A 27,101-nucleotide genomic window follows, 5' to 3' on the forward strand; every position below is an offset into this window, starting at 1 on the left:
GACCCAGCCTGACCGGATTTGAGTCACCCTGTACATGCGTTGTCAGGAAAAGCCAGTGGCAATGTGGTGAATTAACAGCAGCCGGGCTTTCCTTCTAGCATCTGCTCCCGCCACTCACCCAGCACACCTCTTACCAGTGCGGTTTCTGGGAAAGGGAGGGTGATGGCCACTGTGTGGTGTTGGACCCTATTACTTCCAGTCCAGGGACCTGGATGGCATGGGGATCATGTCACCTCCCGAGAGGATGAGGGTGTCCCACAGCCCCCCGCAACCCCCCTGCCACCAGGGGATGACCCCCGCCAACAGGTAAATGCCTATTTTGCAAGTTTATTGGATCGTCTTGACACAAAATCATGACAGCAGCGTGATATGTCTCCTTTACATGGGAATGTTGATAGCAAATTCTTATATAACACATCATACAATTTCGAGATTCTAGAATCACTGCACAGGATTCTGCAATAGATTACATGCTAAAGTGACAGTTTTCATCAAAAGGATAGTTAAAACATCATTGAGGACCATCATCTCTGAGGAAAGTCTCACTGGGGTGGGCCAGAGTCCCCTTGCCCTGCCCATGAGGCGCATTAAGGGACCCGACCTCCCCAGGACGCATGTGCTTCACCATCGGGGCCATGGAACCCAGGACTGGGCCCTCCCAGCAGCTGCGGATATGACGGGAGGACAAAGCCTGTGGCTCACCCCAAGCAATGTCAACCGAGACCTATTTTACTGAAAAGGAAACAAAACAATGTCCAGTTCCTGTTCTGTTAAGGGTCCTGAATAAATCCCTACCCAGACTGCAGCCCTCACCCCTTGCAATCCACTGCCATTCTCTACCCGGCACACAAACACAGCAGTGGGACACAATGCAATGGACAATGGCTTGCATGACCATTTCCCCACCATGTTTCCTGGCGAGAGAGAACTGACTGGCTGTGAGGTGTGAGGGGAATGTCACTGTGGTGAGCAGCCAGCCCATCTCTCGCCTCCCAGGTGGGGACTTGGAGACTAGTGGGATTGGATGACTTCACAGAAGCAGGACGTGCCTCCCTGCCCTGTCCTGTCCGCTGTACACTCATCACCCGGGCCCACCCGGTCCTGGCTTGGACAGTGGCCATGTAGAGTTGACCCCGGCTACAGGAGTCACTGATGGTTTGAGGACTGGAGCAGGGTTTCTCCCCAAAGAGAGTGGGAAGAGTCAAAGTAAAAAAGATGACAGGAAAAATCAGTGAACATATGACATCAATGTCTAACCGTGACGACAGTGGACTTAACGCCGGGCTGAATAAGTACATGCGACAGAGGAGAAACTAGCAGTTGGAACCCGTCTCTCCTTCACGTCCTCTCTGTGGTGGCCTCAGTGACAACAGTCAGCAGTTGGCCAATGTAGCCTTCATCTCCTCCAGCAGGTTGCTGAGCAGTGTGGCATCGCTGCACTTCCCATCTACTGATACAGACTTCTCACCCTGAAAAAGGGAAAGCGCAGTCCAGTAAGTTGAAAACTGCATGAAAATCCTGCCTCACGAATACATGTACTGCACTTTGGATTTTTCCAAATGCTGTCCCTATGTGGGGGTGCTTTCAAAATCGGAACAAATGAGGAGCTGTGGAACCTGGACTGAGGCCTGCAGTGGTGGCCAGGGGCCCACAACTGGAATCAGAACCTGGGAAGAGCTTGACAGAGCTGGGCAAAGTGACCTGCAAAACTGTTCACGAACTGAGGACCTGCCTGAAGCTGAGCACACATGGCCCTCACCCTGAGGAGCCAGCACACCAGACTCTGAGAACACAGAGCACCGCCCGGCCCTGGCCCCATGCACGGGGGCATGTGAGGCAGCTCCGTGCTGTGGAGGACAAAGGTGTGAAAATTGCAGTAGGAGCCTATGCATCAACATTCTCCCCAGGACTTAAACAAGGCCCAGACACTAGGCATATTCAAAATATCTAGGATATAGTCCCAGATTACTCAGCATATAAAGCCCAGGGCATCTCAGCTCACTGGGAAAGACAATCGGTAAACACCACACTGAGATGAAGCAGATGTCAGACGGATCTGACAGAGGTGAGGAAGTGGCTGCTGTGAGAATCTCCCAGAAGCAATCACAACACTCTCGAAACTAAGAGAAAACAGAGCACCTCAGGAAACAAACAGAAGACATACAGAAAAACCTCATGGAAACTTTAAACCAAAAATGTGATAATCAAAATAAAAAACTCACTGAATGGATTCAACAGCAGAGGAAAGAGTCGGTGAACTTGACAGCAGGTTACTAGAAACACTGCAGTCTGAACAGACAGCACAAGGGACTGAGGGAGTGGGGGGTGGGCAGAACCTCAGAGACTTGAAGAATGGTAACAGAAAGTCTGGGTTCAGGTCTCTGGGCTGCCAGAAAGAGATGATAAAAAAAATGCAGTGCTGAAATCGTTAATAATAGCCAAAACTCCCCAAATTTTATAAAGAAATGCAAAGATTCACCAAGTTCAACACACTCCAAACAGATAAACCCAAAGAATTAAATGCCTGGAAACATCATAAACTGCTGGAAACTAGAGACAAAGAAAAATCTTGAGAACAGCCAGAGAAAAAGTTGCACTCCCTATATAAAGAATAAAGGTACAGAGGAGTGTGACTTCTCACCAGAAACCGTGGATTCCAAGTGGAAATGGCATATTTTTAAAGTATAGCAGGTCTCTGGCAATTTTTAGACTTTAATGCCAAATTTTGAATCTACTAGTAGATCTTTTTCTGGCTAGTGGTATGCAATACAATATCTCTTGTGATGCTGGGCTCCTGTTGCCCCATGATCATGACAGAGAACAACACATTACAATATGTTGTGTTGGTTGCAACGTTTTCTGGATATTGTGTTCTGCACACCTTTAAGACAGGCTGCGCAGAAAGGAAACCAAGATGGCGGCATAGGTAAACACCTGAAATTGCTGCCTCACACAACCACTTCAAAAATACAACTAAAAGACAAAACGGACATCATCCAGAACCACAGGAAGGCTGGCTGAGTGGAAATTCTACAACTAGAAGGAAAGAGAAAAGCACACTGAAACTCAGAGGAGGTGTGGAAGTAAAGTGCAGAGGTACGGAGGCGCATGCGGAAAGGGCTGGCAACTGAGGACGCAGCTGTCTTTTTCAATCGGGAGGGAGTCTCAAGCTCCCGACTACCCTGAACTCCAATTCCGGGCAAACTTTCTGGGGACCCAGACTCATACGGGGAGAAACTGGACTGTCTGGCATCGGTCGGAACTCGAGGGCGGCTTTCTCTCAGAGGTGCTTGCAGTGATTACCGGGACACTGAGACTCCTGGCCTCTTAGGGGAGGACTGAGGAGCAGCCATAGCTGTTTGCTCTGCCCTGTTGATTTCCTGAGACCCCACCCCACCCAAGCTGTGCACAGAGCCTTTTGCATATGAAAGGCCTGGCCCCCTGCAATCTGAAAATTACCTAACAAACTGCAGCTGAGTCAGACAGACCCAGAACTTCCAAAAGAAGGCCCAAGGCCCCACAGTAGCTTGCACTGCTTCACAGCTGGGCTTCATCTGGGCACCTTCAAACCCCAAACAAAGAAGAGGAATTTGCAGATCTCTCCATAGCTCCTGCTGGGTAGCCTCAGGCAGAGGCTAAATTAGCACCTCCTTAGAGATCCAAGAGCCAGTGTACCCAGTGGTCAGAGTGGGACCATCCAGATTACAACTCCTCAGATCCATAAGGGACACACTCAGGGGGCAGACTCAGTGAGCACCAAAGCCCCACTGAAGCAAGTCTTGCCCCATAAGGGTGTCTCCAGCACAGAAGTTCTCCCACCATAGACACAGCTGATTCTCACAGCCAATTGGCCTGGAGGTCAATTCCTCCCAGTGATACCTACAACAATCAAGGCTTAACTACAACAAGACTGTGCACAAAGCCCACAAAAGGGTGCACCAAGAGTGTCCACCTCAGGTAATTGGGGAGGCTGAGCCACTGGGCCCTATAGGACACCTAGTACAGAAAGCCACTCTATCAACACAAGGAAGCAAAAAAAAATGCGGAGACAATGAAACAGGTCACAAATGACAGAAATGGAGGAAAGCAAACTACTGGATATAGAGTTCAGAACCACACTTATAAGGTTTTTCAAGAATTTTCTAGAAACCGCCGATAAATTTAGTGAGACCATCAAGATATCTAGTGAGACCCTCAAGGATATGAAAAAGGACCAACTAGAAATTAAGCATACACTGACTGAAATAAAGAATATTATGCAGAGTTCCAACAGCAGACTAGAGGATCACAAGAATCAAGTCAAAGATTTGAAATACAAAGAAGCAAAAAACACCCAACCGGAAAAACAAAAAGAAAAAAGAATCCAAAAATATGAAGATAGAGTAAGGAGCCTCTGGGACAACTTCAAGCATACCAACATCCGAATTATGGGGGTGCAGAAGAGAGAGAGAGCAAGATATTGAAAACCTACTTGAAGAAATAATGACAGAAAACTTCCCCTACCTGGTGAAAGAAATAGACTTACAAGTCCAGGAAGCACAGAGAACCCCAAACAAAAGGAATCCAAGGAGGACCACAGCAAGACACATCATAATTAAAATGCCAAGAGCAAAAGACAAAGAGAGAATCTTAAAAGCAGCAAGAGAAAAAAAGTCAGTTACCTACAAGGGAGTACCCATACGACTGTCAGCTGATCTCTCAACAAAAACTATGAAGGCCAAAAGGGAGTGGCAAGAAATATTCAAAGTGATGAATACCAAGAACCTACAACCAAGATTACTTTACCCAGCAAAGCTATCATTTAGAATTGAAGGTCAGATAAAGAGCTTCACAGATAAGAAAAAGCTAAAGGAGTTCATCACCACTAAACCAGTATTATATGAAATGCTGAAAGGTATCCTTTAAGAAGAGGAAGAAGAAGAAAAAGGTAAAGATACAAATTATGAACAACAAATATTTATCTATCAACAAGTGAATCTAAAAATCAAGTGAATTAATAATCTGATGAACAGAATAAACTGGTGAATATAATAGAATCAGGGGCATAGAAAGGGAGTGGACTGACTATTCTCGGTGGGGAAAGGGGTGTGGGGGATGCGGGAAGAGACTGGACAAAAATCGTACACCTATGGATGAGGACAGTGGGGGGGGTAAGGGCAGAGGGTGGGGTGGGAACCGGGTGGAGGGGAGGTATGGGGGGAAAAAAGAGGAACAACTGTAATAATCTGAACAATAAAGATCTAATTTAAAAAAAAAAAGGCTGCGCAACGTTCATGTTTGGTGTGTTAGGAGTATCACATTTTTTTAAAACTTTTTTTTTTGAGAGAGAGAAAAGAAGAAACATCAATTTGTTGTTCCACTTATTTATGCATTCATCAGTTGATTTTTAAAAAAATATTTTGATTGATCTCAGAGAGGAAGGGAGACAGAAACATCAATGATGAGACTCACTGATTGGCTGCCTCTTGCATGCCCCCAACTGGGAATCATCGAGCCCACAACCTGGGCATGTGCCCTTGACCGGAATTGAACCCAGGACCCTTCAGTTCACAGGCTGATACTCTATTCACTGAGACAAACCAGCTAGGGCACATTAGTTGATTTAAAAAATTGATTTTTTTAGAGAGAGAGGGAGAGTGACCGAGAAACATGTGAGAGCAGAACATCAATCAGCTGCCAACTGCACGCCCCCTAATGGAGACCAAGCCCACAACCCAGGCATGAGCCCTGACCAGGAATTGAACCAGCAACCTTTTTGTGCATGGGACGAAGCCCAACCAACTGAGCCATGCCAGAGCCACACCAGCCAGGGCCATTGGTTGATTTTTTATTGTTGTTAATCCTCACCTAAGGATATTATTTTTTCCATTGACTGATATATATATTTTTTAGAGCGAGTGGGAGGGATGGAGGGAGGGAGGAGAGAAACATCATTGTGAGAGAGACACATCAATTGGTTGCCTCTTGCATACGCCCTGACTGTGGCTGGAGATTGAACCTGCAACCCAGGTATGTGCCCTTGACTGGAAATTGAACCTGTAACCCTTTGGTGTGGGGGGGCCTATCCCTGAGGGCTCCCAGACTGCGAGAAGGAGCAGGTCGGGCTGAGGGACTTCCACCCCCCCACTGCCCCCGCCCCCCACAGTGAACGAATTTCGTGCACCAGGCCTCTAGTAAAGAATAACCAGCTGAAGAACAACTGAGAGAATCTATAGCCAACAGACCTGGTCCTAAAAGAACTGCTAAAACAACCCAGCTGGTGTGGCTCAGTGGTTGATCGCTGACCTATGAACCAGGAGGTCACGGTTTGATTCCCAGTCAGGAAACATGCCTGGGTGGCGGGCTCAATCCCCAGTGGGTGACAGCTGATCAATGATTCTCTCTCATCATTGATGTTTCTATCTCTCCATCTCCCTTCTCTGAAATCAATAAAAAAATAAAAAATAAAAAATAAAAAAATTGCTAAAACAAAGTTCTTCAGACAGAAGGGACTGAGCCAGAAGAAGACATAGACATTAGGAATGAAAGAACAATAGAAATGGTCAACACATGGACAAGCACAACAGACACACTGCTCCTGAGTTCTCTGAAATCTGTCAAGGATCAAAAACAAATTATAATGTGATGTGATGGCATCTTTGATGTCTGCAAGTGCAATACACAACTGCTCACAGAGGGAGGGTCAAGGGACAGTCAGGGTGGTGACGTACCCATATTCCACCCGAAGTTTTTATATTGATCTTTCAAAAGATCAATAAAATTGAGAGTGTTAGATAAATTCAGGTCAAAGCTGCAAGTACGCAGTCCTCAAGTGTCATAGAAAAGCAATTTACCGATGACTGATCTCTCCATTCAGAAGTGTGCAGTCTTAATGTACAGTGATGAGAAACTGTTATTTTATTATATTTTCATTAAAAGCTGACTAAAAACTAAAATAAATAAATAAAATTGATAAACTCTAGGATAACCAAGAAAATGAGAACACAAACAATAGTGTGGTGAAGGCTTGGGAGGGGCGAGTGTGGGGTAAAGGGAGTCAATGGGAAAAAAAACAAAAACAAAAACCCAAAGGAGACATCTGTAATAATTTCAACAATAAAGAAAATTAAAAAAAAAAACACAACACAAGAAAAATGAGAGAAGACACAACTGCTAACATCAGAATTGAAGGAAAGTAATTACTACTGACCACTCGGGCATTCTAAGAACTAGAGGACCACAAATGACTCTGCCCACATCAAGTAATTCGGTAACTTAGGTGAAACAAACTAATTCCTTGAAAACCACAAACTACCAACACTCACCTGAGGGGAATTAGAGAAATTGAGGATCCTATGACTAGTAAATAAATGAACGTGTAGGTAAAAACCTCCCAAAAAAGAAACCTCCAAGCCCTAACTGGTTTGGCTCAGTGGATAGAACGTTGGCCTGCGGACTGAAGGGTCCAGGGTTCGATTCCGGTCAAGGACATGTATCTTGGTTGCGGGCACATCGCCGGTAGGGGGTGTGCAGGAGGCAGCTGATCGATGTTTCTAACTCTCTATCCCTATCCCTTCCTCTCTGTAAAAAATCAATAAAATATATATATAAAAAAAAAAAAAAAAAAGGAAAAGAAACCTCCAAGCCTGGATGGTTTCCCTGGTGGATTCTGCAAAACGTGTAAGGAAGAAGTACATGAATTATACACAACCTGTCCCAGGAAACACAGGAGGGCAGAACAGCCCCCACCTCATGTGATGAGGCCATGGGTGTGCTGATGCCCAAACCCAGCAGAAAACCCAAGGCCAACTGTCCTCATGAACATGGGCTCCATGGACCTCAGCAGAGCAGTCACAGACTGAACTCAGCCATGTGTTCCATAGGAGAGTCTGCAGGGACTAGAGGGAGGAGACATGGTGAGGGCATGGTGGCAGGAGTGAGAGGCTGCCTTCATGTAGGCTCACCTTTTTCACTAGGAGGCAGACGTGGTGACCCTGGATGGATCGGCTGTACAGGGAGGCGCAGGAGTCCACTCGTTCCACAACTGCAACAGAGCAAGTGGGTGAGGCCAATGTGGCCCCGAGGGGAGCAAAGACTCCCACCTACCAGTCCCATCAAATCCCTTACCAGAAAAATGGTGAAGAAAGCAGATCTTTGTCAAAAGGTTCTGGAAGGACATATTAATGCCATCAACCTTGATTGAGCTCATGCTCAGGTCCCCAGACTCCAGCAACTTGGCAAAGGCGTCACTGTGGAAAAGACACAGGACGGGGAGGCTGACAACAGGCAGGGTCCCCAGCATCAAGGCAGACAAAGCCCCCAGCTGTGGAGGTGGGACCCCTCCTGTGTGCCAACGACTTGGGAGGTCTCCAAGGGTCTTACAAGATATGGGCTAAACTGTGTGCCCCCGCCCCCGCCCCCACCCCTGCCCAATTCCTATGTTGAAGCCCCGAACTCCAGGATCTCAGAATGTGACTATATTGGGAGATGGGGGTCTTTAAAGGAGTGATTAAGGTAAAATGAGGTCACTGCCCTCATCCAACATAACTGGGTCCTTGTAAAAGATCAGGACAGAGGGACAATCATGTGAGGACACAAGTTGGAGTCTACATGCCAAAGACAGAGGTCTCAGGAGAAATCAACCTGCCAACACCTTGATCTGGGCTTCCAACCTCCAAGGCTGTGAGAGAGAACTAATGTTTGTTGTTTGAGCTGCTTAGCCTATGGTGTTTGTTATGTGGCCTGAGCTGCTGACATGGCAGAGGAGCCGGACTTTCTACACTACCTACAAGCTGGTCATCCAACCCTACTGCCTTTTCACACTTAGGTCAGAGGACTTTGTGAGGTAACTGCACAAAGAGAGCCTCACACAACAGTAAAGTGGGGTGGGACCCACTCTGGCTGCCCCATGGGACTCGGGGTGAAGGTGGGAAGGGAAGGCAGGTGGGCTCATGCACCTGTAGCACGGAGTCGTGATCAAGTATGAGGTGCAGCTGAAGTGCAACTTGAAGTCCAGCTTCTCGTGGGTAGAGCCCTCGTCGTTCTGTGGGAGCAGTGATGCAGGGTGAGTAGGGAGGAGGGGCTGGGTGAGTGGGGTGCAGGGACTATGCCTGAAAGCTCCAGAGCGGGGTGAATGTGCAGTGGGGGCCAGGCCTTGAGCTTGGAAACAGGATGACTAGGGAAAGAGGCAGGGTCTTCGAGCTCAGATGCATCCAGGTGATCTGGGAGTGGCTCCCATGCAGGGCCTCACTTGCTCTCTGGACACCCAGTCCTGGGTTCTGGGTGTGCTTGCAGTGGTGTGGGGGTTAATGCAGGCCGTTCCACTACCTCAGGCCCCGCATACCTTAGCAATAAATGACAGGGTTCCCTTGAGTTTCTGGGCCATGATGATACTCTGAATGGTGAACACAAACTGAGCTTCATTGGAGATGCCTGGTGAGGGGGGAAGGGAGAGAGAGGCGGGCTGGCCTGAGAAGCTGCACGAAGCCAGCCCCCCGGAAGCAGGTGAGTGGGCATCCCTAGGACCGAAGGAAGGAGGTGTGATAAGAACGAGCTCAAGCCTGAGAGAATGCCTGGCCTCCACTGAGCCCTGGGCGTCAGCCACTGCTCACCTGGAGGCAGCTGGAAAGGCACGGGGACGCCATCATGGACAGAGGAGCCCTCTGGCCGGGCCAGTTTGGTGTTGAGTGAGTCCAGCACGTTGAGCTCCATGCTCTTCAGGAAGCTGCTGCTCTGGTTTTCCAGTACAATGAACACGGTGACCTGGCTGTCCTTCTGTAGGCTGCCCTGAATGTCGTATGTCTGCAAAGCAAGACTGGGCTGAATGGTTGTGGTGGGAGCCCATGGGACCCATTCTGGGCCAGCACAGGGGCCCAAGGGAATGCAACACCCATTCTATAAGCTCAGAAGTGTGAAGGAATGCTTCCCAGTCCTCACTGAAAACCTCATCTCCGTTTTGTCTGCAGTATTTAGCTATTCCTGTCCTTTGAAAACAGTCTGCCATCCCATCTGCCCCTGACCTCGCCCATGGTGAGCAGGCCTTGCTGTCACACATGTGACGTGGGGTTCTTTCCATGGAGAGGCTGCCAAGGGGAACGCACAGTTGGAGCCACTCATGCCCCCCATGGTGCAGCCACCTCCCCCTCCCAAACAAAGGGACACCAAGCCACCCACCAGCACCTCTGAAATGCCTGCATTGCTCACCATTTTAACGTAGGAATTCTCAGCCAGGAGGGAGTAGCTGGACATGGGCTGGGAACAAAGGAAAACGATTCAGCTTTGGTTCACCAGAGCCTTAGCGTGCCCTCACAAAACAAAGTCGGCGGGAGCTGCCAAGTGCTCTGGGTTGAAATACTAGGGTTCTGAGATCTGGGGGGCAAGGAGCACCCCCACAGACAGCACAAGTTTACGCCCAGAGGATTCTGATACCAGCATGGTGAGAGAGACGAACCCTGCCCTCCAATGTCCAGTCAGACCCTAGGGACCACCAGCCCACCGCCTAAGGCCCGACAGCCTGCCACAGCTGGCTCCTCAGAGGCAAGTAAAGTACCCCTCACCGGAAGAGGCTCATTGAGTGCGCCGTTCTCCACGGGTTCTGCCACCCCATCATTTGCAGGAGGCTTCTTCTTGGATTTCTTCTTGTCTTTGGGTCTCTCCTCCTTTTCCTTCTTATGCTTCTTCTTCTTATGCTTGGAAGGTTTCTGAAGCCAGAGCAAAGGTCAGGGTCAACCCCACACTTGTATGGCGATGCCCTCCCATCATGTACCCTGGCTGAAGACACAGGGACCAAATGCACCCAGGTAAGGGTCAGATGTCAGGGTGGATGGGCCAAAAACTCCCCAGGGTCCACGGGGAATGGACGAAGCTCAGTACAACTGAGATAAGAACCTGGGAACTCACTGCCGGACAGTTGCTGCCGATTTGGAGCAAAAACATACAGGGGAAAAGAGCAAGAATTCATTTGATGGCCCAGCAAATAGGAAACTCCTCAGAACACACCCAAGAATTGAAAACCTCTGTCCACACAGAAACCTGCCCACGTGTTCACAGCAGCAGGATTCACAACAGCCAAGAAGTGAAAACAATCCAAAAGTACTTCAGTAGATGAAAGGATAAGCACAATGTAGTCCATTTGCACTGGAATATTACTCAGCCATGAAAAGGAGTGAAGCACTGACACATGTGGATGGAGTTTGAAAACACAATGCTCAGTGAGAGGAACCAGACACAAGGGTCACAGTGTGTGATCCCATTTATGTCCAAAACAGGCAAAATCAGAGACAGGAAGTAGATTGGTGGTTGTCGGGCTGGGTGGAGGGTCAGCCTTCCCGGGGTGATGACTACTGATGGGGGGGGACAGGTTTTTTTTGGGGAAGAGAAGATGATGAAATGTTCAGGAATTAGGCAGATGGTTACACAACTTTTAGAATGCACCACCAACCAGTACAGTGAACTGTTCACTTTAAAGGGCGAGCTTTGTAGTATGAGTTACAACTTAATAAAGCTACCATGAAAACCAGAACCCCATAAACACAGTGACAGGAGACCACCATCAGGTCAATGGCCCCCACTGGAGGGATTTGGGCAATAGGTAACCATCCTCCACCCCTGAACCTGGTCTCTCCCTCACCAGCCCTCAGTGTAGATGCATGGCCCACCCCCGTGAGAACGACCAGGTGGGAATCCTCACCTTCTCAGAGTCTCGCTCCTCTTCCTCCTCCTCCTCCTCATCTTGCTCCTGTCTCTTGGGTTCCTCACGCTCTTCCTCAGGAGCAGTGATGACTGTGCTCACTGTTGGCTCTCCCTGCAGGGAACACGGTAGTGGAGGCTCAGGGGTGGGTGGAGGGTGGAGGAGGGAGAGGGTAGCCAGGACCCAAAACAGGGTATCCTCTACCCCTGTGCCCTGGCCTACCCTCATACTGGGACACACCCTGGGCCTCCTCTGCCCGGGCGGCCTCCTCTTGGGTGCCAGATGTTTTGTCAGCATGCAGGTGTGTGGCCATCAAGAAGTGCAAGCGGCTGACAGATGGGAGAGGAAGCCTGGTCTGAGACCATATGGCACTGACTGGGGTCACCGCATAAGACCCCAGAGCCACAGAGCACCGTCTACTTTCATAAAGAGACTGCTCAAGGCTGCTGCCAGACTCGGGGGGCACTGTGGATGGGGCTGGGGCAGTGGCAGGCTCTGTATTGAGGGCCAGTCGCCCAACCACTGCCACATTGCTACAGCCACTGCCTTGGTAAGGCACGAGGCATGAAAGCTGCCCAAATCTGGCTGGCCTGTGTGAGAGTCCATCAGGGGCCTGGACAGCCAGGAAGGTCCCGATGGGTGATGGAGGGGAAGGGCTTATGTGGGGAGTACGCAGAGAGCACGCAGAGAGCATGTCCCTGCACTCCTGAGAGAGGCAGCTCTGCCAAGGCCATGAAATGCACCCATCCAGCTGAGGACCTTGTGGGGTTAGCACAGTGCACCCGTCAGGGTCTTACCATGGATGCGGCTGGGGCAGCGGCAGGCGGTGGTGTGGTGGACAGCCAGAAATCTAAGTCCTCGCTCTGAAACCACAGAAAGATGGGCCTGTGGCCAAAGTGCAGGACAAACCCCAAGAAAGCCTGGGTGGAACCTGCAAGGCAGCCCCCACCAGGCACAGGGCCACATGGATAAAATGCATGCAAACAAAAAATATCTGGATGTTCCGCTGAGGGAGGCTGACAACAGTTCACCTTCCCCTGATCACAACAGGCTGTGACAAGTCTCAGTGCCACCAATGGCTGGGGTGCCTGCCGTCTCCCATACGACTGCCCGCCTGCACCGGAGGGGGGCGGGGAGGAAGGACAATGAGATTCGCAGGCAGTCAGGCAGGCCTCACCTTCCGCTCCTTCTCCTTCCTTCTTTCCCTTTCTTTCTCCTTGTGCTTCTTCTCTTTCTTCTTGGGCTTCTTGCTTTTCTTTTCTATAACAGGTATGTCCTCTTTCTCAGGGGACTTGGAGGTCTCGGCATTTCTATGTTTCTGGACGGGCAGTTTCTCGCTGTCGGCTAAGGGCCTGGGGGTGGGGTAGGGGCAGGTCACAGGAAAAGCCGGGCTTGTCCTCCTGCACTTGATCTCTGCCACCAGGCATGCGTGTGGCCTGTGACGAGGTCTGGAGGAGGATGAACCCTTTGCCACCCCTTCTGTCCACACTCGTTGTATAAAAATGTAAAGGGTGGAGGGGGATGGCAAGGACAGAGAAACATCAGGAAAGCCTAGGCCTGAGTCTAGCCCTGCAGGGCCGCTACCCAGGCCCAGCCCCACACTCACTTATCCAAGTCAATGTCCAGGGCTCTGTAGGGATCATTAGGGTCTTTGTCATCCTCGTCACTGGGCAGAGCATTCTAAGGGAAGAAAGAGATTTGGTGGTGTTCACCCAGCCCATTGGACCCTGCACTTGAGCCTATCAGGAGCCCGCCCCCCCCCCGCCCCCCCCCCCACCCTTCTTGGAAACAAACACCCAGGTCCACAGACATGAGAGTATCTGATCGGTCCAAAAGGTTGGAATGGGCCAGTACCTCCAGGCTACAGGAAACAGAGTGGAAGTGCAGGATGGGGGAGGGAGAAGAGACCACACACACACACACACACACACACACACACACACACCCACTCATAGCTCAACACTCCCTGGCCTTTAGGCTTGGGCAGAGAACAGCACTGGCTTCGGCCTTCCTAGGGCGCAGAGATAGTGGCAATGAGGCAGCACACGAGTGTAGCTCTCTGACCAGCTGGGTCACATGGAGGCAGGAAGAAGCCTGTGTCAGGCTAAAAGGCTGACCTCGGGCATCTCCTCAGTGATGATGTCCACCTGCTGAGCCGGGGCAATGTCCTCGTCACTCTCTGTGTGCAGCGAGCTATGGCGTCGCACCTTGCCCTTCTTCTCCTTCCTCTTTTTCTTCCGCCTGTCCTTCTCAAGCCGCTGCCGGTGCCGCCTCTCCTCCTCCAGCTTCACGTACTGCTCTGATGTGGACAGCCCTGTAGGCATGAACATGGGCCTCAACCTCATCCAACTCCGGCCCCAGAGCCCTATGTGAGCAGCCCGGGACTCAGGAGAACCACCCTGCACCCTGCCTGCACTAGAGGGTGATGGGACATGCAGGCAATGCCCCTCGAGCCACTAGACTCGGGTGGAAGCTTTCTGAATGACAGTCAGGAACTGGGCTCAGGGTCTCCTGCCACCCTTGCCATCAGAGAGCTCCCTGTCCCTATGCCACCTACATTCCCTAAACTAGTCAGACACTTGCCTGGCACCTTCAGGGGCACTGAGAGGTCGATCTGCACTACGGGTATGTGCTCCACGCCCGGTGCATCCTGGTAACGCTGCAGAGGCAAACAGCAAAACATTATTGGGCAGGATGAATGGTGACACCCGAGGAAGGGTTCACTGCCCAATGAGAGGAGTGTTAGTGACGACGACATGGGGAAGCAAGGGGTCCTCCTGGGAGACTGTCTACAGCATGAACAAGTATAGATCGAGACACAAAACTTCCATTAACTTTCTCCCTCTGAATCCCTTTTTTCCAAGTTAGGCAGACAACACAGGTACCCTCTCACACCACAGGTGAGGAAAGGTCTGTGGGTCCCTTAGGAGGCCAAGCAGAGTCACCAAGCAGAGACCCAGCAAGCCCAAGAAGGGAAGCACCTAAGCCCACTACACAGAGCCACATCTCCTGTGCAGAGCCCAATGTGCCCTCCACTGGGAATCCACTGGGTAAGGGTACCAATGAAAGCAGACAGTGACACCCCCGGACCAATATGTAGAATGTTCTTGCCAGGCAGAACATCCCAGGTGCAGTGCCCACATGCTGAGAGGCGCCACCTCTGCAGCCTTTCTGCCTGTTGGTCAGAGTAGCCTGAACTTGAGCACCATGTGTGGGACTGTTTGCCAGGTCCCAGGGTCTGGAAACCTCCTCAGTCCTGCCATGTCAATCTATAAAGACAGCCCATCACTGCCCTGATGGTGGCCCCTGGTCTCCCCAACAAGGGCCCCCACAGGGCCGGTGTATGTCCCTGGAGGATGTTTCAGGCAGGCCTCACCTTTTGGGGGGACGGGGAACTTTTGATATAGAAGGGGTTGTTGGCTTGCTCCTGTTTCCGGGCTTCTCGACGCTGTGGGGATAAGATTCAACGTCAGTGAACATGTGGAGCATAAGCCCTTGTTCCTTTCCAGCTGTGGGCCACCTCCATGCTGCAGCTCCCGGGTGGGGGCCAGGGTTCACCAGTACTTTCACTATGGGCCTTTGACCGACAGGGATATTGAGTTCAGCAGTGGGAAGTAGCAGGTGTGGGGATAGGCAGCAGGTGGCAATAACCCCAGGAGGGGGTAACTACCATCTCCCGTGCAAGGACGAGATCTCAAGTGGGGAGACGCCCTCAACTCCAGGGCACAGCCGAGATGGGAGCCAGGTCACACTGCCCAAAGGCTCAGCCTGGGAGGCCCAGGACAGTTCATAAGTGGGGGCTGGAGGAGTTCCTGAGGTGAGGGGTAGTGTCCCTAATTTCAGAAAGAGAGGAGCCAGGTATGGTGGGGTGGGGAAACAGGGAAACACAGCATCTCTGTACTTTCTTGGGCTGTTGTTATAAAGTCTTCTACCCGGGAGGCTATGGAGCTGACAGAAGAGTGCTGAGTGCACCTACAAGGCCTTGGGCACCAGGTCAGGCCCCCATGGGTCTCTCTAGGGTCAAAGGAAGTTTCTCCTCACTGCACCAAAACTCAACTCTGGCGTCAAGGGTTGACTCAGCGCTCTGTGGAGGACAGTGGGACACAGCCTAGATACAGCAGGACCATGCACGTCTGCCACGAGCTCGGGGTTCAGAGCCTGCTCTGAGTGGGCCAACTGCCCAGAGCGATGGCACTCACCCGGGCCAGCTCCTCCTCATCGGCCTTGGGTGGCTGCTGCTTGGCATGCCGCTGCTCCTCGTCATGGAAGATAGCCTTGGGCATCTCATCCTCAGACTCACTATCTGAGAGCGGCTCATTGATCCAGGCATCCAGGTCCAGGCTGCAAGGCACAGCGAGGTCACACAGCAGCTCCCGCCTGTGTGCCTGACCCTGGAGCCTGTGCTACACCTCATGGCCCTCCCCATATTGTGGAGTCCCCATGTAGGCTCACACCACCCCTGAGGTTTGTGGCAAAGAGTTGCCAGCAGACCCACTTCCTGGGAGTGGCACCAAGGATGGAGACAGCAGGGCCCCACAAGAACTGGTGAACTCTGGTTGGCCTATGTGATGGGGGTCCAGCCTATGGGAGCCTTGGGTACAGGAGGCCCTTTTCTCCTGCTTAGACTCAGGTCCAGGGTGCAGTGCTGCTCCCACCGCCCCTCTTGGGGCCACAAACCCTGCCCCGAACTCCATTTCCTCTTATGAGCCACACGGCTCACCCTTCGGGGACCGGAACCTTCTTCTGGGCCTTGGGAGCCACTGGGTTCAGCTCCCCGGCAAAGAGGGCGCTCACTTCTTCTGCCACTGGCACATCCTTGGCCTGAAGCTTCTGGATGTGCTTGACCAGCTGCAAGATGCAGGATGCCTGTGGGGGGCCATGGAGGAGCTATGGATGAGTCAAGGAGCACAGGGCTCTGAAAGCCACCTGACAATCACAGGCATCACTCAGACCATGCAGGAACCCAGCCCGCGGAGGGACACTCAGCTGCTTTGTCTGGAGCCCTGCCGAGGACACCTGTAAGGCTCCACAAGAAGTCTTTGGCTGTGGAGCAAGCAGTCCTGGCTCCCACTCCTTCAGCAGAGGTAAGTGTGGAACAAAACCAGGCCCACAAGCAAGATGTGTAGAAGGGGCCATGCCCAGACAGCCAGCAGCACTGTGGAGCTCTAACTTAGGGTTTAAAAGTGCAACCCACTGACCCTGAGTCTGCCGACCACACACCCTTAAATCAGATCCTATTTGTCCACACATTCGCCATAACTCTTGATGGGCTCCACCTGTGCCCCCTCAGAGGTGCTGCCTACTAGCACGTACCCGTTCTTGGACCTCCAGGTCTGCACTCTGCACAAACTGGGGCAGCCGCTCCACCATGAGCTGTGTGAGCTCCTGGGCTGCCTCAGCATCTGAGTCCCGCTCCTTCTGCTGCAGGATGGACGCGTACAGCTTCACCACATTCTGCACATACACGGCCTGGATGTGGCCTGGCAAAGTGGTGACCTTGGGCTGCAGCATGGCCTCCAGGGTCTGGTGCGGCTCCTGCAGGTGCCTGATGGCAAGGGAGAGGGTGAGTAGAGAAGGGGGGTCATGCGCTCTGCTAAAGGAGGGGCTGCTCCCAACCCCACCCAGCATCAGGGGTTGAGGGAGGGGATTTAAGGGAAGAAACTATGGCAACAATGTGGCAATCACAGAGTAGCTAAAAAAGGAAAGAGTTAAGAGAAAAAAGCAAAGGACACCATTCACCAGCAAGAATGTGGTGATGGACAACCTGAAATGGACAAGTACAGGAAGAAAACCTGAGAAAAAAACCCCATGCACGTGAGGATGGTCACAAAGCTTACAGAGACTTTTCCCTAATGAGAAAGCAGCAGGGATGCAGCCAGTGCAGAGGTGGAGCGCTCTGTGATTTGGAAAACCAGGTTTGCAGACTAGGCTTTGGTGTGGCAAATGCCAGGGAGAGGATGGGTCTGCCAAACACGTTCCCTCATCTTTTCTTCTCGTGAGCACAGGCCCCAGGAGCCCCTTGGAGCCCACTCACTCTGAGAACTCCCCACAGATCCAGGCAGCGGCGTAGAGCACCTCACAGATCCCATTGCGCTGGGTGCTACTGGCCACCAGGTGAGTGCTGTCGAGCAGCACAGACATTTGTGACACGGCGAACTTTCGGATGGCCTTCACTCGGATGGCCACGTCTAGCATCTGTGCAGCAATGAGGTGGCCGTGGCGAGTGCCTTCCAGCCGGGTCAGCTCCACCAGGATGCTGATGTACCTGCAGGAGGGAGCCACTGAGACACGCCCACCAGGAGGCTGGTCCCTGTGTCCCCTGGCCTATGGATGCATGGGGACGCACCATTCAAAGTTCGTGATGTGTTGGTAGTTGGACTGGCTACAGATGTCAATGATCTTTGTAAGCAGCTCGTCCCGGTAGGTTGTGCCCTCCGCCTTGTCCACGTGGGTCATCAGCTTCTTGACAATCTCCATTAGGTTCTTCTTAGACACCTGTGTGGGGGGGCCTTGTGAGAGAGGGGTTGGGCAAGGGAACACGGAGAGTGACAAAACCAACCCCAGACGGGCACACACCATTCCATACAGGAGGTCGAGGGCCCGCAGCCGGATGGACTCGTCCTTGTCATCCAGACACTGCAGAACGAGGTCTTTGTGGGCCTGCACAGACTTGGGGTGCGTTCTCAGGATCTTGGACATGGCCAACAGCCCGAGGTACTTCACTGAGGAGACAGTGAGACACGGTTAAACCCAAACACACTGCAAAAGGCTTCAGGGCTGACACAGAGAGAGGCCAAGTCTGCAGATGGCCTGCCACCTGGATACCCTGAGAACGTGTTTCACTGCTGGCCCCCTTTCACCGCACCCTCCAGAACCCCCTTCAGACCATGTCCAGCCTGAAGCCTGTTCTGTAAATGAAGTTGAACTGGCACAAGGCCACTCCTGTTACTTAAATGTTGACTAACGTCGGCTTTCAAGCTACAAGAGTAGAGACTATGTGACTGCAAAACTGAAGACTTATTGGCTGTCCTGCTCTAAACAAACAGATTTGAACTCAAAAAGAGCAGTCAACACGCCGGGGCCTTAGAAGCCCTGGCCACCGCAGTCAGGCACTAGCCGGTGTCACTGGCTGGGATCTCTCAACAGAACACATTTACAACAGAAGAGTGCACACAAGACCAGCAGGGTTGCTACATTTACAACAGAAGAGTGCGCACAAGACCAGCAGGGTTGCTCCATGTCTGCCAGGAGAGACATCAAGGAGCTGTGAGCTGCCATATCTAATTAACGACAAAAAAGTCTCATGCACCCCAGCAGGAATGTGCACAGCTCTACAAAGGGGAGCGACTTACAGTTTTGGTCGGAGTCTTCTATTAATATCCTTAACTTCTGAACACAGAGCTGCAAATGAGGAGATGACACTGGTTACATCTCTTGAAGCAATGATGAATGCAGTGAACTCCAGCCTGCCCCACACCCCTATGAACCCGGGGGCCTCTGCACATCATGGCCTCCACACTACGGAGCACTCCTAAGCTCAGGAGGGCTGTTTGTAAGCACCAACTGAGAACAGAGAGACAGTAGATACCCAATGTAGATGCATCTTACAGATGGGCAGTGAGAGCACCCACAGAAACATGCATGGACACCCTGGCACTTTCCACAGTGCTCACATGTGTGAGGACACAAGACAGCATAGCAATGCTTTCTGGGGCAAGGATGAGATCTGGGGACCTACTTACATGTTACTTATGTAATAAAAATAAACTTGAACCCCCAAAACAATGGAGTGACCATGGCAACGGTCCCCAGGCCACTCAAGGAGCCCATGGGACTCTGTGCTCCAGGGTGAACACAGCATTTACAGGGGTCACAAAGAGGATAGAGATTCAGGATGGGGGAGACCTGAGAACAGAGGACAAGACATAGGCACAGGTTCGGGTGTCTGCAAGGAGAGCCAGGAGATGCTAAAGAACTCAGAGCTGTACCAGGGCAGTTGAGCAGGTATGGCCACTGGCTTGCTCCCTCCTAGGCATAGTCCAGGGTGCAGGGCACCAGGCATGAATGATGGGGACATACGAGGGTGGGCCAGCATCTGTCAGATCACAGGAGCAGGAGGCTTCCAGGGCAGGGACACTGAAGGGAGAAGAGGCCCAGACGATGGCAGAGCCTCAGGACCCTGTGGCATGTGTCTGGCCCGGGACATACCTGGATGCTGGCACTGTGATTAGGCATGCCGGAGGACAGGGAGATGAGAACTGAAACAGACAACCTTCAGTTAAGAGCCTGGCAGGCTGACGTCCACTCAACATGTCCAGTGTGTGTTTGAGGGGAGGGACCCAAACACACAGTGGTCATACTGAGTGGGAAATACCACCACATTGGGAACTGCTTGGCCCAGCTGATGTTTGTACAGGAAAGGATTAACACAGCAGCCTGACCACTCACTCTCCCTGGGAAGGCAGGCTTGCAAGGCTGGTCCTCAGAAACAGTCCAGGAACTGAACTGATGGTGGGGTGGGGGGCGGGGGGAGCACTCCCTGTCCCTAAACTTCACAAACCCATGGTTTATGTGGAGCACCTGCACTTATCCTGGAGTCTGGACCTCGCACATTCTGGGCAGAGGCGCTTGTGTGACTAGCCTCAGTGAGAACCCTGGGTGCTGGGTCTCTGTGGTCAAGAGAAAATCAAAGTCCTAAGAGTACAGGCATCTCTGTCCAGGGTAGTTCCATAGAGCTCAGGCCACACAGTTATGTCTGGTGCTCAGCACAATCACATGAGACCCTTGGCCACTGCAATGTGCCAGGCCCTGGACAACCCGATCAAGGCCACTGCCCTCCCAGTAACCCCAATTGCTCCACCTATCTCCAGGGCCATCTCTGATCCTGCCATGCCCCAGCCCGCCCCATCGACTTTCCCAACGCAGGAGACTACTCTCTGGGATCTGTGGTCACCATCTCCAGGCACCAGCCTGGCCTTCATGCCACCCCTTTCTCTCCAGAACTGTCATCAACCCTTAGGGATACTCATGGCTCAGGCCACACAACTACAGGCATGGAGCACAGACCCTGGGCCAGCTTCCTGTGAATCATTGAATTGAAGGTTGCCCATGGGTCCAGGATGAAAGACCACGAGACTGCTTCTCAACAGCTTTGGGCAGGGACGGGCAGAGACAGGCAGGCAGTGCAAAGCTGAGTCCCCCGAGCCTCCAGCTCTCACTGCCCATCTGTAAGATGCCCAGCTGCGGCGACACACGGTTCAGACATCGAACCAGGAGATAGCCAGCCAGCCCGGGAGTAACAACTTGAGTTCCAACAGATACACGGGGGAGAGAGACTGTAAGTTCTCAATGGTGTGAACACCCATTAGCAGCGTTCTGTGTGGCCCTGGGCCAAGTCCTGACCCTGACAAATGGCTTCTCAGAAGACCTTCTGAGGAGCAGCCATGATTGCATTGCACAAAGTCTGTGTTGTGGATTCCTACACCTAAGTGCCTACAGAGTGCGACTGTAATGGCTGGGACAAAAATAGCAGGATTGGACACTGGAGGCCGGTGAGGGCAGTGGACTCTGGCTGTAACACTTCCCGTGGGGCTGGGAGTGGTTCAGAGATGGAGTAAACATATAGCACTGAGAGCAGGTGGGAATCGGGAATCTGCAACTCCAGATGACCTTGTATACACTGGCAGGGGCTGGGGATGGCCATCGGGGACCAGCCCATTCCAGGCCCCATCACCAGGATGGGCACTCTCTTGTCCCCACGTGAGACCCCATGAGGTGGTAGTTGGGTAGGGCCTCCCACTAAGGACAGCCATCTGTTTCAGAACCAACTAACTGTGGTTCTTACCTGCGATGACGGTGTTCACACATTCATAGAGAAGGGACATGGCGGATGTGCTGGAGAAGGAACAAAGAGGCGTGAGAACAGTGATGAGCTATTCTGTGAGACACAAGAGGACCCCAGTGCACTGCGTCTGAAAAAGTATGGTCATGTCAGCAATGGGTCCATGACATCTAAAGTCGGAAAGTCACATCGGATATGGCTTCACCCTTTGGCCCAATCCCCACCCCCCCTTTCCCTGTTCCAAGGTGGGCTAGGGTGGCAGTTCTGGCTCTTGTCCAGGCTCCTGGCATCTGGTATCTCTGCCTGGTCTGTGAGGCCCAGAGGCTGCTCTCTCTCATCTCAGTCATCAGATGCTCTGAAGGACAAAAGCATCTCATCCACTCACCACAGACAACCTGCTGCACTCCCTCCACAGGAGCCTATTCCCTTAACCTTCCACCTGTGCAAAATCCATGAGGGAAAGTCAAATTCCCCACTTGCTCTGGCAGCACAAAGACAATTCTACCAGTCAGAACACCACTGCCTGGTTCTACTCTGATGGAGGAGCCCGAGGAGCAGTCAGACATGGCCCCACACAGGCAGGCAGATCATAGAAGCCCTAACATCCCCCCAGGGCACCTAGGGAAATGTGAGCACAGCCCAGACCTACAACTAAGGTGGGCACCAAGTGCATCTACTCAGCTGATATTCTCACAAGTGATGCTCTCCAGCCTAATCACCCAAACCCCAGAGTATGGAGGCCACATGTTCCAGGAGCAGGGACACTCGGAGCCAGTCCACATCCCCAGGCACACGACTGATGGCTCCTTGCTAATCTCTGAAAACCACAGCTATGAGGTAAACTCCATGATTGGTTATTTATATAAAACCCCCAAAGCCCCAAGTCCAGACACCCATTGTACCTAATTATCTTGGAACATCTGATTGGTTTATACACTAGTAGCCTGAAGCCCAGAGGATGTCTTGAGGCCTGGACCTCATGGGGAGGAGCATGTGGCTCTGATGAACGTGGGGAAAGGCATCCAGTCCCGGTAGAGGGAGCCACAAGCTATGGATTGCTGATAGCCCAAACAGGGTACTCGGGGCCAATCAGAAACAGAATCTGACAATGTCCTACACTAGAGACTGGGAGTCGACGCATATCTAATACACAGACACAAACCCAAACAGGCAGCCAAATGGGGAGACAAAAAACCCCCAAACAAAGAGCATGGGGACCCTGACTACCACCGACTGGATCCCTGTAAGATCACAGGGCTCCTCATCAATAAGGGGGGGAGGGGGGAGGCAGGGATCTTCAGCAGGCTGACCATTCAGTGTGCAGAGACCCTGCTTATGCCTGGCATTGAGCCCATGCATCACCTGTGGGCACAGCTCAAACCCAAACCCCTTGGAGCCCTCACCACTATCACTTCCCAGAGAGAGTGACCTCATGGCTCCAGTTCCTCCCGGTGCCCACATCTGCCTCACTGGGGGACCCTGGCAGCAGATCTACTGAGCCACCTGCCATTTGGCCCCCACGATTCAACTGCAGGCATCTTAAGTGGCATGGCAGCTCTTAGAGCACGATCTAACAACAGACGAACTAACAACACCACGATCATTTAAGGCCTTCGCCATGATTGCCGAAGTCCACTATGACCAAGAATCTGAGTGAGTACCTTTCTTCATTTTCCTTTGTACTGTTTTAAAAACAGAATGAGGGAAAGCCAGCCCAGCCTGGACCCAGGAGGGCCAGCAGGTACCGAGTTTTTCGTCTGCAACAAAGTCACAATGTGTGTGTTTGCTTTTCCATCCCAAGACTTTCCTTGGGTTCACCCCTCCCACATGCCGACAGCCTCCCAAGGAGCACAGGCTTGCCCACAGCAGGTGGACCAAGGACAGGTAGGTGTGTGTGTGTGTGTGTGGTACCGGGGACAGGCCCCCCGGGCTCACCTGTGGATCAGGTTGGTGAGAGGCTCGATCAGCTTCTTGCCCAACCTCGGCTCCAAGGGGGTCAGAGCACCAAACTAGGGGATGAGAGGTCCAGGTCACAGGCAGCAAGAGCAGGATAGGCACATTAAGGACTCCACACGACCATGCTGACCAACTCCAACCCACCCCCCTCCCAGCACTGAGATCTCCCAGGACACCCTCATGGCCTTTCCACACATGAGAAGAAGGAAAGTTGGGGATACTTACAAGTTTGATGATTTTAATGAGGACCCAATTGTTTGTCGAGGAGGTCATCAGCTTGAAGAATAGCGGGGCCAGGGAAAGGTAGTTTTTGGGGTTGCGTCTGGCCAGCTCACAGATGACATTGACTGCCGCCGACTGGACCCCTGTGAGATCAGAGGGGTTGAGCACATGTGAGGAGCAGATGGCCCCTTCCCAAGATCCAGCTCCCCCTCCCAACGGGTGGGAATGTAACGAAGGCCATCTGTACTGGCCAGCCCCGCTATCGGGAAGGGCCAAAAAGAAACTGCTCTCAAATGTGACCCGGGTTGTAAATAGCTAACATTTTTATCTCACTCAGCTTGTGCATAAGCATGTCTACCTGCATGTCCTGTTTGCTTTGTTTTCTGTACTCTATACAACCCTGTGCTGCAAAAGCTTGTGTTGTGGAGACTTCACCAGTTGGCTACCCCTGGTGCATACACAAGTTCTAATAAACTCCTGTCTTTCTCAGCCAGTCCTCCAGGTTATTTCTTCAGAACCGGCAAACAATACGTTGAGGCCTTCTTGGACCTTGGCACTTTACATAACAGAGGCCCTCATCACTAAGGGATGGGGTCCTAGGCAGGCTGGCCGTTCTGTGTGCAGGGTTCCCGCTTAAGCCTGGCACTGCAGCCATCACCTGTGGGCAATGCTCAAAACCCCAATCTCTTGGGGCTCTGACCACCATTGCTCCCCAGAGGAGAGGATCCAAGGCTGTGAGGTGGGTCCCTGTAGGATCAAAGTAACCCCCAGAACAAGATGCACACCCACGAAGTGACTGTACTCCCCTCCACCTGACGGCAACCACTCTCGCCCCTAGCCCACCATGTCTGCTGCCTTGGCTGCTACTTCTCCAGCCAGAACTTTCTGCACCTATTAATTCTCTGTGATGCACAGCAGATTCCCCAAGACACATCGGAACCCACAGTGGATTTAGAGAAGCTAGTTTGAACCTGCTCAGCCCAGACACGGAAGAAAGGAGTGAGAAAGAAATGGGAGGAATGAGGGCTGGAATAGCCCCCTGGTGTAGGATGGGAGTCGAGGTATTGTAATAAACGCATGACTATTAATATGCAGACAGACAGACAGACAGGCCCCTGCCCAGGGTGTTGGTGTCTGTGAGTATCTAGGACAGTGATGGAGAACCTTTTGAGCTCGGCGTGTCAGCATTTTGAAAAACCCTAACTTAACTCTGGTGCCGTGTCACATATAGAAATTTTTTGATATTTGCAACCATAGTAAAACAAAGACTTATATTTTTGATATTTTATATATTTAAATGCCATTTAACAAAGAAAAATCAACCAAAAAAATGAGTCCACATGTCACCTGTGACATGCGTGTCATAGGTTCGCCATCACTGTTCTAGATACTAGAAAAATGCCACAACCCAGTACAATCCTCATCTTATCTCAAATCAACAAACCAGGGTCAGGGTCCTCCAGCTTCTCTTTCAGGCGGGGGAAGGCAGGGCGCAGAGATTCAGGGTACTTCAGGAACACCTTGTACATGATCAGCACAGCCTTCTTCCGGATGTACGGCTTGGTGTGTGACATCTGTGGGAGCAGAGGGCCATCAGGCTTCTCTCGGCACTACATTCTGTGCACCTGCCCTGTACACCTGCACTGCTCACCTGCCACACCTCCTATCCATGACTTACCTCCCCACACCTGCCCTGCTCACCGATTGTGCACACCTGTGTGCTCACCTCCCACACCTCCTACTCATGTCTCACCTTCCCACACCTGCATGTTCACCTCTTACACTGCCCTGCTCACGTCCTATGCCTGCCCGTACCTCACCCCCATTTCCCAAAGGAAAACCCTCTCTCTAGCTTCCAACCTTCAAGCACAGGTATCACACAATAGTGTGCTGAGTGGGACGAAAACCTGTCTCCCTGTGTCCATGACCCTAGGCTTGCCCTCCAGAGGCCGAGACCCTCCTCCATGGACTCGGTGGGGAGATGGGGGCAGAGAAGGTGAAAAGAAGTTCACACTGGAAAGAGAGCCTGCCCATCACTGTTGGCCTCAGGTTATCCGGGCTGCCAAGACCTGTCCCTAGACCAGGATGCTGAGGGACGTTCCAGATTCCCTTCAGCTGGGCCTCAGTCTGCTCTGTGCCCCCACATTCCACAGCCCTGGAGCTCTGTCCTCCTGGGACTGTGTTGCAGCCATGAAGGCCTCTTGGCCCCAGGTGAGCACACTCGTCACCTGTCAAGGCCCCTGGGAAAGCTGTCCCAGACCCCCATGACCTGGCACCAACGTGCATCATAAGCAACTCACTAACACCCCTCTGTGGGATCATACTGCTGTCCTAGTCTGAGTCAGCACACTTTCCAAAAGCACCAAACAGTCAATATTTTTGGCTTGGTGGGCCATAAGGTCTCTGTCCAACTACTTGGTTCTGCCTTTGAGCTCTGAACCCACTATAGATACCGAGTAAATGAATGGCAGGGCCATGTACAGATACAAGGATTTACAACAGATGGCTGTGGTGTGCTGGCCCCTGATCTAGAAGCTGACTGCACTGACAGTCCTTGAGGTCATGAGCTGAGACCTGCCCACCAGCAAGCACAGCAAACAGGCTGACTGTGTAAGGCCAGAATTACCCTCCATGTGGCATTAACATGATCAAAAGAAGTGCACACACGCACACATACACACAGTTGGAGACCTAGTGCACAGTTAGTGTCTCTGAGGGCCATAATTTCTAGGAGGCCATCCATATTTAGAATGAACTTCCAGACACCCCAAAGATCAGAACTGGTTGGGGTTATGCCTTTCAGATCAAATAAACCGTGAGAAGTCAAACTCTAAACAGACATAATCAAATGGCATTAGGGGTGGAGAAGGAAGAAGATAACCCTGACCTCACTGCTTGTTGAGACAACCGATATCATCACCTATACCTCAATAAGAGAGTAACTGTCAGGTCACACACCTGATCTCGAGGGAGAACACCCTCAGCTAGACCTCACCTGCCAGCGACACACACCCCTTCCCCAAGCAGAACTATTTCAAAGGAGGTGAAGTAAGAATTCGAGAATGATAGTGGCCACCAGATGACGGAGACGAAGACAGTGACTCAGTTTCCCCCTCTTATCCAAGGGATCCAGACCTATTTCCACATGCCTGAGTGTTCTCAGTGTGACGATTCAGCCTCGATTTTCCAGGCATCCATGTGTTTCAAATTGCACACTCACCAGTGTCATGATGTCGTTGGCCAAGTCTCTGGCAAGATCTGGGGTAACAAAACAGGACAGTCCAGTCAGTGCAACCCCAGTGTCGTATTGGCTGGGGCTGCTCAGGTCCTGGAAAGAAAGGAAGAAGGGTTAGGGACAGGCGCCAATCGTGCATCACCCAGGACCCCGCTGTGCCCCCGCCATCCCAAGGAGTA

The 27,101-nt window shown here is 51.9% G+C and overlaps 1 protein-coding gene across 2 annotated transcripts in view; it reads right to left on the bottom strand.

Moving 5' to 3' along the window:
* Window positions 1-311: 311 nt before the first annotated feature.
* Window positions 312-27,101, bottom strand: part of AP3D1 (adaptor related protein complex 3 subunit delta 1) — a 44,333-nt gene continuing 17,543 nt past the window's right edge. For both annotated transcript variants that reach the window (XM_070415722.1, XM_070415724.1), the window contains 28 exons: window positions 26,908-27,015; window positions 25,132-25,261; window positions 23,691-23,830; window positions 23,445-23,518; window positions 21,513-21,562; window positions 19,877-19,926; window positions 19,021-19,069; window positions 18,245-18,390; window positions 18,015-18,163; window positions 17,703-17,933; window positions 16,982-17,213; window positions 16,389-16,534; window positions 15,868-16,009; window positions 15,045-15,116; window positions 14,252-14,327; window positions 13,786-13,982; window positions 13,275-13,348; window positions 12,846-13,020; window positions 12,466-12,531; window positions 11,669-11,782; window positions 10,536-10,679; window positions 10,183-10,230; window positions 9,591-9,780; window positions 9,323-9,411; window positions 8,937-9,022; window positions 8,107-8,228; window positions 7,944-8,023; window positions 312-1,469 (listed from right to left, as the gene is read on the bottom strand). In XM_070415722.1, coding sequence (XP_070271823.1) covers window positions 1,374-1,469; window positions 7,944-8,023; window positions 8,107-8,228; window positions 8,937-9,022; window positions 9,323-9,411; window positions 9,591-9,780; window positions 10,183-10,230; window positions 10,536-10,679; window positions 11,669-11,782; window positions 12,466-12,531; window positions 12,846-13,020; window positions 13,275-13,348; window positions 13,786-13,982; window positions 14,252-14,327; window positions 15,045-15,116; window positions 15,868-16,009; window positions 16,389-16,534; window positions 16,982-17,213; window positions 17,703-17,933; window positions 18,015-18,163; window positions 18,245-18,390; window positions 19,021-19,069; window positions 19,877-19,926; window positions 21,513-21,562; window positions 23,445-23,518; window positions 23,691-23,830; window positions 25,132-25,261; window positions 26,908-27,015 — 3,276 coding nt within the window. In that variant the 3' untranslated portion in view covers window positions 312-1,373. The remainder of the gene's footprint in view (window positions 1,470-7,943; window positions 8,024-8,106; window positions 8,229-8,936; window positions 9,023-9,322; window positions 9,412-9,590; window positions 9,781-10,182; window positions 10,231-10,535; window positions 10,680-11,668; window positions 11,783-12,465; window positions 12,532-12,845; window positions 13,021-13,274; window positions 13,349-13,785; window positions 13,983-14,251; window positions 14,328-15,044; window positions 15,117-15,867; window positions 16,010-16,388; window positions 16,535-16,981; window positions 17,214-17,702; window positions 17,934-18,014; window positions 18,164-18,244; window positions 18,391-19,020; window positions 19,070-19,876; window positions 19,927-21,512; window positions 21,563-23,444; window positions 23,519-23,690; window positions 23,831-25,131; window positions 25,262-26,907; window positions 27,016-27,101) is intronic.

This window comes from Myotis yumanensis, unplaced genomic scaffold, assembly GCF_028538775.1.
Source record: "Myotis yumanensis isolate MYYU_CA2020_CCGP unplaced genomic scaffold, mMyoYum1.0.hap1 SCAF_5, whole genome shotgun sequence".
Lineage (NCBI taxonomy): Eukaryota > Metazoa > Chordata > Mammalia > Chiroptera > Vespertilionidae > Myotis > Myotis yumanensis.